Raw genomic sequence first — 10,790 nt, 5'->3', positions numbered from 1 at the left:
GCACCGGTGAGTAAGTGGTGGTGGAAGGCTTATGGTTGATAGAGGGATTAGGGCAAGTGATGGATAGATTGAAAGAAGGGGGAGGAGAGGGCCTCTAAGGGACTAGAGTGATTAGCCGGTCGAGGGAGGTTAGAAGCGACGACGCTAGGGAACGAGAGAACGGGAGAGAAGAAGACGAAGGAGGTAGGGCAAAATCTCAATTCATCAATAATCATTCCATGGTTTCCATCCACACCTTTAGAGGCTAACCAAACAATTCAAAAATGACAATTATTAACCCTAAAACAGTAGATTTTCGTCGACCGCATTTGAACACGCCCGATCGCGTTCAAATGCATATATTTCGTACTCTCTAGATGTGCGAACGCGATGCAGGCGTTCATAGGCGCGTTCGAACGCGGTGTTCGAATGCACAATTCGCACTCTCTGGATGTGCGAACCTGATGCAGGCATTCACAAGCGCGTTCGAACGTACTCCACCCGCGTTCAAACGTGAAATACAGAAAACATACTTTTTAAGAATTAAACACTAAAATAATAGACAAAGACATCCCTAAAGTGTATCCATGCTCGAGATGACATCGGTGAAGTCCGAATCATATAATGGATTTGGTACCATTTACATAATTCAAGAAACTAGGGTTTGAGAATGAAAAAATGACCACATGCCAAATATCACCCTTTAATAGCAGCATTCGACAGTGTTTTGTGAGAAGGGAATTAGACTAGGAACACTCCTCATTGAAGAGGTTTGGCAATCCAACGTCAGTTTCTAGTATGAACTTCCATCAAGTGAAGATTCCTTGAAAGAAATAGTTGAGAATGTTCGAACGGTCATTAATAAAAAAGAAGAATATCCTTTTTCATGTTGAGATTGGAGGAGAGATAGATGGAAGAGGAGAAAGGTCTATAGGAAACCTGTTCACGCCAATGCCCTTCCATGGCCGGCAAGATGTTAGGGCATGAGAAACTTTGATGATCTTTGTTGAAACACCAAACACTTAATTTTCTCTTTATAGAACACAGCAAGGTGGCTCGATCTAGTATATTTCAAGCATTTTCTCTCAATAAAGGAAGAAGAAGAAGAAGGAATAGAGGAATGGCTCGAAAGAAGAACCAAGACGAGGAGATGTTTGCTCTACCTTACTTCTTCCTCATCATATAAGTTCATCCATCATTAGTCTTAGAGGAGGATAATAATGGAATATCTTGATGGAAGGAGTAGTTCCCTAAATGGATGAGAGGAGTCAATTAGACCTTGGTGAGGGTGATGGGAATGATGGCTATGAACTGGCCCGAGATCTTCCTTACACTAGCCTCTTCTCAATCCCGTCTAACTAACTCTCATAGTTCTGCATCCAAGATTGTTGCATAAGGAGGACTGGCTGATCCAGTTTCACCACCAGTTCACCCGAACGCCCATCTCCTTTGTTTCTCCTCTTTATTCCATATCACCATTTAGGCATTTTTAACTTGTTTGAGCAAAAATCGCTTTACCTCTATATATCTTTATTATATATCACTTAGTCACCCTAAACTTTCTCTTTTGAATAAATATTTATTTAACAAAAGTATAGCATTTATGTCATTTTGTCATATTTGTTAATACCATTTGTATTTCTAATTAAATCAAAAATATATATAAGCATAGTAATATAAAAGGATAATTTCACTTAAACTCCTGGACAATTGTTGTTTTTCACATACATTCTTTGAACTTTTTATTACCCACATACACCCCTTAAATTAAGAAAATTATCCATATATACCCACTTGAACTACGAAAAAAAAGTAACTATATGAACTTCTAAACCAAAAAAACTTTTTGGATCCAAAGGGTATATGTGGTAAAAAAAGTTTAGAGAGTATATGCAGAAAATGGTAATAGTAAGGGGTCTAAGTGAAATTATCGTTAATATAAAGTAAAGTTTAGGTGAGTAATTAAAGTGATTTTGATCCAAAGTACACGAGGAAAAATGTATTTAACATATATATATATACATACAAAATATATATTTATAAATTAAGTTTAATCTAATATATATTAATTAATTTAAAATAAAATGTACAATAGTAGTGATATATTTAGTTAGGGTTTTTTCTTATTGCAATAGTTGTTTATTTTTATTAAATAAATTTTCTGTAGGTCGCGTTCAAACGCAGTTGGGGACGCGTTCGAATGCCTTTGTGAACGCCTGCGTCAGGTTTGCAAATACAGAGAACGTGAAATGTGCGTTCGAACACCTGCATCGCGTTTGCACATACAGAGAACGTCTTTTGTGCATTCGAAAGCGATCAGACGCATTAGAACGCAATCGGCGGGATTTCACTAGGATTAGGGTTAATTATTGTTATTAGGTCTTGTTGGCTAGCCTCTATAAAGGTATGGATGGCAGCCAAAATCATTATGTTATTGGATTATTAATTTTTTGCCTTCTATCTTCTCTCTATTCTCTCTACCCTAATCTCCCTCCTCTTTCTTCACCAACCTACCATCTCTACCGTTAGCAAGGTCTCTCCTAACTTCTAATCTTCCTCGTCTGTCGAGTCCTCCCTCTTCTTTGGGATTTCAACCACTTCTTTCCCTTCGTCTTTATCACTTAAACGACATCACCTATCCACCTTCATCTCCATTATCATCCATAACTCCAACATCCACTCCACCTGTCACCACCACCATCGGTTCGAATTTGCAAAAGATGTAAATATAAAAAACGTAGATCAGGAAATTACGGATTGATTCCACTTGGTTTTGTAATTTTCTGACCACAGAATAATATTTTGTGAATATTTTTTCTCGATTGCGCGGATTGCTTCTTGTAATAAATTCAGATCTTAAAGAAATCGTTCCATAGCCCTATCATTAGTATTAGAGCCTATCAATTTGATATTGTAGAACACTATCAAAGAGGAAACATTAAAAGAAATAAAGTAGAAAGAGAGAGTATATTTAAATATGATACTTGTGGTACTTAAATATATAATAATTAGTTAATAGTTAATTATGACACCTGAGGAAACTAGAAAAGATATGCAAATAAATTATAATTAACTAAAGGGGTGTTCGCCGACGTCGCCAGAATCCTAGAGAGATGATGTCGAGGTGGCACTGGAACTAGAGTTAGAAAATAGAATGAAAGAGATGGCGAGAAAAAGATAAAAGAGACAAACTAACAGAAAGACGAGTGTTAGAATTTAAAATATAAAAGTCATGATTTTCAAATATCTTAAATTTTTAGAGTAACTAATAAGTTAACATGATATTAGAGCCAAAGATTATGAATTTAAATCCTATTATGCCTATCTTCGTTTGAAAATATAAAATTTCATCCATTTAAATTTTAAATCGCAAAATCAAAAATCTACCAATATTTTGTGGTTTTGATACTCAAAAGTCCGTTGTTAAATCTGTAATTGGGGGTAAATCTCTAATCGGAAACTCAAGATATAGTCTGTGTTTTAATGCTTGAGTTTACAATTTCCTTATCTACCCATTTCTTTGTGGTTTAAAACTCAAAATATGTGGATAGATATGTAATTGTACAAGTCAAGCTAAATTATACACGTTTAGAATGCAACGAGGCTGACGATGCTTAAGTGGCCAGATTACAAATCTACCGGTTTAAAAGTCAAAACTCCCTAGCTAGAGTTGCAGTTTAAGGGCCTGGTTGGATACTCATAATACCATGATATTTAATTGAATTTATAGTTTTAAAACTTTGTAGTAAAATTATACAAAGATGTGTTTGGCAGCACGGGTAAAATTTACCATGGTATTAAGCCGAGGCTAATACCTCCGTAAAAAGAAAATCTAATCTGAGCTTAGTAATTTTTCTAAAACTGAGATCATCGTGACCTTTTTTTTTCCTCTCCTGTAACACATTTTGCGTTCCCTCACTCTCTCTCTCGTCAGCTCCCGTTGTTCCTGCTCGGCGCCGGAAGACGGTGCCGGCTATGACGACGATGGAGTTAGAGATGACGCGGAAGGGGCAAATCACAAACTTATTCTCCCTAGTGTTGTAGGTGAAGCCGGGGTCCTTCGCCGCCTTTCGCCGCCTCCTTCTCGAGCTCGGTTTCGAACTAGAGCTTCGCCTTTGGAACTCGAGGAGCGACTTTTGGACGCAGATGGAAAAGAGGAGGACGAAGTGGGAGGCGCCGAGGCGGCGGCCAGAGACGAGGCTGTTGCGGGTCGCCTCATAATCGATCTTCCACGAGTCCGAGATCACGCCGTTGCAGCTCGCGAGACTGCAGACGACTGCGTCGATGGGGCAACCGATGGCATCGAGGGAATCGTTCAGCGCGGCGGCGTCGACGACATCGGAGAAGCAGCCCGTCGCGTCCACGAGGTGTTTGACGGTTTTGCTCGCGGTCGTTGCGACCCTGGATGCCGCTGCGCTTGCGGGCGACGGCGATCACGCTGAAGCCTCGGCGGAGAAGCTCGCCGACGACGAACTTGCCGACGTAGCCGGTGGAGCCGGTGTGTCGCTAGGATTTCTAGTTCGGATGGATGGGGAGGAGGAAAGGGAGGTGGTTTTGGGAGTAGGAGGGGATTGGGAGCTGGAGGAACGAATTGAGAGGCATACATTTCTGAGTCTGAGCTTAGAGTTGCGATGAGGAGGGAAGAGGGGAGAGGAGAAAGGAGAGAGAGCTGGGTGCTATGGGGACGGAGGAGAAGGGGGTGGTGGTAAGAGGAGAGCGACATCATCTGGTGTTCGATGAATGGCTTGAAAGAGTTCGGAGTCTCAAGGAGGAAGCAAAATGTTTTGCTCCAAACAGCGTATACCCTAAGAAGAAAATTTACGTTGTATCCAAACAGGGCCTAAGGGTATGTCAGCCAGATTACAAATCTACCTATTCTTTGTGGTCTAAAAGTCAAAATTCCGTGGCTAGAGTTGGCAGTTTAAGGGTATATTTCAGAACCCAAGCATCGTGTTCTAAGATTACTGGAGTATAGCTTGAGTTGTAAATTACAGATCTACCCACGGATATTTTACTTTTAAACCACAAAGAATAGGTAGATTTGTAGTTTGCAACCCAAGTATCGTCTGCACATATAATTACAGATCCGTCCACATAATTTTGAGTTTCAACTTTCAAACTGCGAAGAATGGGTAGATTTGTAATTTTAGCTGCATAGTCGTCTGCTCACGTTTGTGTTCTGAGGAGCATGAGCAGTATTGCAAATCTACCCAATCCTTGTGCTTCACCATATTCATTAATTTAAGAACAGTTCTCAGGACCTCTATAAAGACATCCATGCTAGGAGGCGTTGCATTAAGCTTCCATTCTTGCATCTTTTTCTTCAGCTTGGGTTGTTATTTCTATTCCCTTCCACTTCTCAAGTTCTCAGGTGAGTAACTTACAACCCTTGGCATAAATTCCATCATCAGTAGACCACTTTTCATTACAGTTTGAGCAGCCATGTTCTTCCATCTCACCTCCCAAAGCCACGCATCTGAAACACCATCTCCAATCCATTCCGAAATAAACCAAAGCCACCAAGCACAAATCATCATCCCATGCGACGAACACCGCGAAGAAGTCAAGCTAACCAAGACAGACTACTTTGGCCGAGCCCAATGGCTTCCGGCCGCTGTTCTCGGCGCAACGGATGGACTGGTCTTTGTCTCCTTCCTCATGATTACCGACGGATCCAGAGCCAAGGACATGCTCATCTCCGCCCTGATCGGCCTCATCACAGGCACCTGCCGCAAGGCCATCAGTGAATTCTTCTCTGTTCACGCTCAAAACAACATCAAGGTGGCGCAGATGAAGAGAGCACAGAGGGGAGATGTGGAGAATAAGACGAGTGATCAAGAGGAGATCGAACCTCTCCCGAATCGGCTGAAGGCGGCCGCTGCAAAGGCCCTCGCGTTTTTGGCCGCCGGAAGTCTGCCCCTCCTGGCCGGTGGATTCATCAGCCGTCCGTGGGCCGGCAGGATGGTGGTGGTCTGCTCGGTGACGAGCTTGGCTTTGGCTGTGGTCGGAGTGATCTGGGCGGTGCTAGGTCTCGTGAGCATTCCCCAGTCTTTGATTAGAGCGTTGTTGGGGGGTTGGCTTGAGATAGCCATTTGCTATAGAGGGAAGCGGTTTGTTTAAGGTAGCCTTTCGATTTGAGATGTCTATATATCTATAGTTACCAGTAATAATAATCAAGCTTGAAGGATCTTATACGGTGTATTATATGGTGATCAATCAGAAAATAACGCATGAATCTGTCAATATTATCAATTATAGTGTGCTCTTTTGTAAGCGTTGGACCAAAACTTAATTTTAGTTCATATTTGTATCAAGATTCAAAGGTTGTTCTGACTGTAGATATGTTCGTTTTTATTCTGATATATATTATGTACTTGTTAACAAGTTCCAAATCCTGTCAGAGCATGTATATGGAAATTAAAACAAACAATTTGCTCAAACTAGATTGAAATTTGAGAACTTGCAGTCTCCCGGTGGTCCTCGGATATCTACCTATTGCATGCATCTAATAACAGTATATATCTATCTATTTTTATCAGATGTGGCATATAATTTCACTATTTATTTATTATACTTTTTTCATATCCATATCCAGAGATGAAAAATAGATACGAATACGGTTCTCCAACTGTTCGATCCACTGATATATTTTTCCTCTCTATGCACGAGACCCTTCCTTCTCTCCTCTTGAGTGACCCTTTTCTTGCCTTCTTCCCTCTTTTTCCCCTCCTTCTTCTCGCACTTGTTCAATTGTGCTGCCATGGCCTCCACTGAAGATGAGCTGCTTGGGTGCTTCTCCGACCTCCTCAGCAGCAACACCAATTATTCAGGTTGATGAAGGCAGTACAATCACGACAGGCCCCAGAACTCAGCTGGCATCAAAGCCGCTCTTACTAAGGAAAGCTAGATTTTGTACTTCTTTATGAATCTTCAAGAAAACTTACGCACATGCTCGTATAAGATATATTAATGTGAACATTTTTATACTCTTATCACATTTTAAAATATATTGCCAATTATATAAAACTTCGCAAATTAGATGTCATAAATTCGTAAATGTTGTATCATATGTGGTCAAGGTTTTGTTCTCTCTCTTTGGGAGGGTCATGGTGCAAACGAGATGTAAGTGAATGATAGGATTACGTTAATTTCACTAATCATATCCGCCATGGAACAAGATATCACCGATCCAACAATCCAGATTACGTTTCACTAATCATACTTAACCTTTTGAATCGACTCCAATTCAAAGGTTACATATTTTTTTAATATATTACATATTACAATTTTCAATCGGACCATAGTGAAACGTAATCTGGATCGTTGGCAGGCTTTAGAGTGTGAAATATGCTAAGGCCTGGTTAGCCAACAATCATCCAACGTTCCAGATTTCGTGTCCGAAGAATGGTCTTTTTTCAGAAAATCTCCTTAATGTTATACAATTTGCCAACAATACCCTATTAGGTAGTAAGATATGTACCCTCTTTCTTTTTCTCAAAAAATTAAACTATGAGAAGGTAGGGTAGCTTCGAGTCCAACAAAATGCCAACAATAGTGTATATGTATATATTTATTTATTTGACATTTTACATGCAAACTCCTGAATTCATTTTGGTCCAATATTTACAAAAAGGCACACAAGCTAGCATTGCTTTCTGATTCTACGACATATAGTATAAGAACCTTTAAATCTTAAATATTATTATGACTTGTAACTCAGGTAGATGCCTCAAATCCAAAAGCTACTTTAAACAACCACGGCAGTCCGTAGTAAATGGCCATGTCAGCCAAACCCCCCAACAAAGCGCGAAACAAAGACCGGGGAATGGTCAGGCCACCGAGCACAGCCCAGATCACTCCGAGCACAGCCAAAGCCAAGCTCGTCACCAGGCAGACCACCCCTACCCTGCCGGCCCACGGACTTACGAATCCACCGGCCAGGAAAGGCAGACTTCCAGAGGCCACAAACGCGAGGGCCGCTGCACCGGCCGCCTTTAGCGGACTCGGGAGACGTACCCTCCTCTCCTCTTCACTCGTCGGATTCTCCACATCTCCACTCTCTCGCTTCATCTGCGCAATCTTGATGTCATTTTGCTCGTGCACCGAGACGAATTCGCTGATGGCATTGCGGCAGGCGTCCGTCAGGAGGACGACAACGATGGAGATGAGCATGTCGTACGTCGGAGATCCCTCGCCAATCATGAGGATGAGGACGGAGGCAGAGACCAATCCAGTCTTTGCGCTGAGAACAGCGATCTGAAGGCATTGGGTAATCGCGGGAGAATGGACTGGCGAGGTGAGATGGAAGGACATGGCTGTCGTACGTAATCTCGGCTCAACTGTGAAAAGTGGTCTGCTAATAAAGAAAGTTATGACAAGGGTTGTAAGTTACACCACCTGAGAACCTGAGAAGCGGAAGGGAATAGAGATCGCAACCCCAGCAGAAGAAGATATCAAAGAATGGAAACCTAGAAAGAGAAAGAACAACAGAAAAAACAACCCTAGAGGAATGAGAGGGGAGATTTAATGCTAACACTAGCATTTATAGTTCATAAATAGTAAAATTATAGGGTATAAATCATAATTTTATTAAAAAGCAAGGTGTTATATATAACTTTTTTCTAAAAGTTGGAGATGTATAAGTTAAGTTTTTAATTTAAAAACTATCAACTTGTTTGAACAAAAGAAGCCTTCACCTTTGTTCATTGCCTCCTTGTGGGTCTGGGTTATGCAAAGTTTGGTGACAGATAGACTGAAGGCCCGATAGATGAATCAGGGCCGTTGGTTTGGTGACAGATGAATCAGAGCAGGAATTAGCAATTGCTGGAATCATTGACCTCTATGGAAATTTCTGACGGCCCCAATTACGCGTCGGAAAGCGATGAAAATTAATCTCTCGTCAAAGAGAGACTTCTACAGCGAGAGTATGAAAGTGAAGTCTGCCATATGTCATATGTCATGTGTATATTTCTATATATCGATATAACAACTCCCGTCCCATCCGACTCTGCGTCTAGGGACATTCTTTTCCGTAAAAAAATAAAAACCTTCCTATCCTATCCCGTGTCATATGGCATTCATTGCAACAAGCTACCTAAAGGGAGCAAGGAATACACGCATATATATTTTATAAATTTATATATCATTTCTATACATTGAATGGATAAATATATGTATCTAATATATATGTTTTCTTAACCATTGACTAGCTGAGGAGATCTCATGGACAATGTTGTGAGAAAGGATTTGTATATTTTGAATATATTAATTTTATTATGGGTAACGACACTGTTATATGACGTTTTGCTTTTGCCTCTAACCGGTGTTTCTTCTGATACACCAATAATGAATGAAGTTAAATTAAAACATGATAGACACCTTGTAGTATGGTGATGACATGTTAAATTTAAACTTTATTGAATATGCAAGTAATCTAATTATGCTCCCTTATTCTAGGAATTTTCTATATATAGATTAGTTTGCTTGTGGAGAATTGGATCATTGAAATCTAACAAAGAAGATAATATATGTATGATTGTCTTTACCACTAGATCTACTTGTTGTATGCATTATTAATTTTAGTTATTAATCAACAAATATAGAAAAGAACTCACATGGAACCCAATCAAGTAGACAGGATATATATTATAATACCAATAGTAGCCCATCAGATAGTGAACCATCAGTTAGTACTGTGAATACGAGCTCATCAATATTAGAACAATTTAACAAATTTGTAGAAAAACTTATAGGATATTAGTTTCTCTAGCTGTAGGCCTTGTAGAAATATGCCTTTTAATGGACAAGATCTAGTGACTAATATCTTATGTGGTCATCCAAATCGTTATCTCAACAAGTTTCAAATGATCGTTCAAACTTTTACACTATTACGTCAAGTCTCGGAAGAAAGAGGTTTAATTCAAAACATATGAATCTTGACTTGCCTTTTTGTTATATTGTAGCACACGGTGTGTGACACCTGCCACCAAACACGTGCCCTTCACGTGGGTAGAACTTATGTGATTACCACGTAACTTGCTAGTCAATATTTTACTATAATATACAAATGAAGAAGCCCACATTTTCATTAATAAAATAGACAAAAAGAAGCCCATGACACCATAGGCCACAACAAGCCCTGAAATGCATATTCATAGAAAGATAAAAATTGCCCAAGTAGAGGCTACAAGCCCAACAAATTTATACAAATAAATAAATAAGAGAAATTAATGATAATTCTTCGCCAACTTTGCCATGAACTCTGGTTCATCTACTAATCTAAAAATATTTTTACTAGAAGGTGATGAGCACAAAGCCCAACAAGTTTCTATTTCTATAGTCTAAAAGTAGTATAATGAATGATGCAACAATAAATAAATATAAATATGTGTATCATGATCAAATCAATGCATCAGTTCGGACTATCAAGTTCTTAAACTCGAGCTCACACTAAGCTCTGCCCATAGGCCATGTCGACACCACACCACATAATATGTATCATCTCAAACTACCAAGTCTGTAACATAAGCTCATGTAGAGCTACGCCCATAGGCCATATTAATCCACACACCCGACCACACAAAAACCCCAATGAAGGATAGACCCTAGCAGTAGAATCGCCAGCCCATCACCTAGTGAATAGCATGATCGATTGTCCGCTACCACAAACTAAGGACCTCAGTCGTAAGTCTATTACCAAGGTTAGTATCGCACATCAATACTACCATCCTAGCCCTCGACTCTATATCATTGCACCACTATGCGAAAATCATGAGCCACTGCTCACGAACGCCCTCACCCTGCGTCATTGG

At 40.0% G+C, this 10,790-nt stretch overlaps 2 protein-coding genes across 2 annotated transcripts; one reads left to right on the top strand and one right to left on the bottom strand.

Moving 5' to 3' along the window:
* The first annotated feature begins 5,421 nt into the window (after window positions 1–5,421).
* On the top strand, window positions 5,422–6,099 carry LOC140801178 (vacuolar iron transporter homolog 2-like). The gene has a single exon (XM_073156180.1). The coding sequence runs from the start codon at window positions 5,422–5,424 to the stop codon at window positions 6,097–6,099; it is 678 nt and encodes a 225-aa protein (XP_073012281.1).
* A 1,596-nt stretch (window positions 6,100–7,695) lies between these two features.
* On the bottom strand, window positions 7,696–8,292 carry LOC140801177 (vacuolar iron transporter homolog 1-like). The gene has a single exon (XM_073156179.1). It carries the CDS (start codon window positions 8,290–8,292, stop codon window positions 7,696–7,698), a length of 597 nt encoding a protein of 198 aa, XP_073012280.1.
* Window positions 8,293–10,790: the final 2,498 nt, after the last annotated feature.

The sequence above is a fragment of the Typha latifolia genome, chromosome 14 (genome assembly GCF_019914945.1).
Source record: "Typha latifolia isolate L0001 chromosome 14, TyphaL0001v2, whole genome shotgun sequence".
NCBI classification, from domain to species: Eukaryota; Viridiplantae; Streptophyta; class Magnoliopsida; order Poales; family Typhaceae; genus Typha; species Typha latifolia.
Note: the sequence above shows the minus strand (reverse complement) of the source record. Positions and strands in the feature narration are given on the sequence as shown.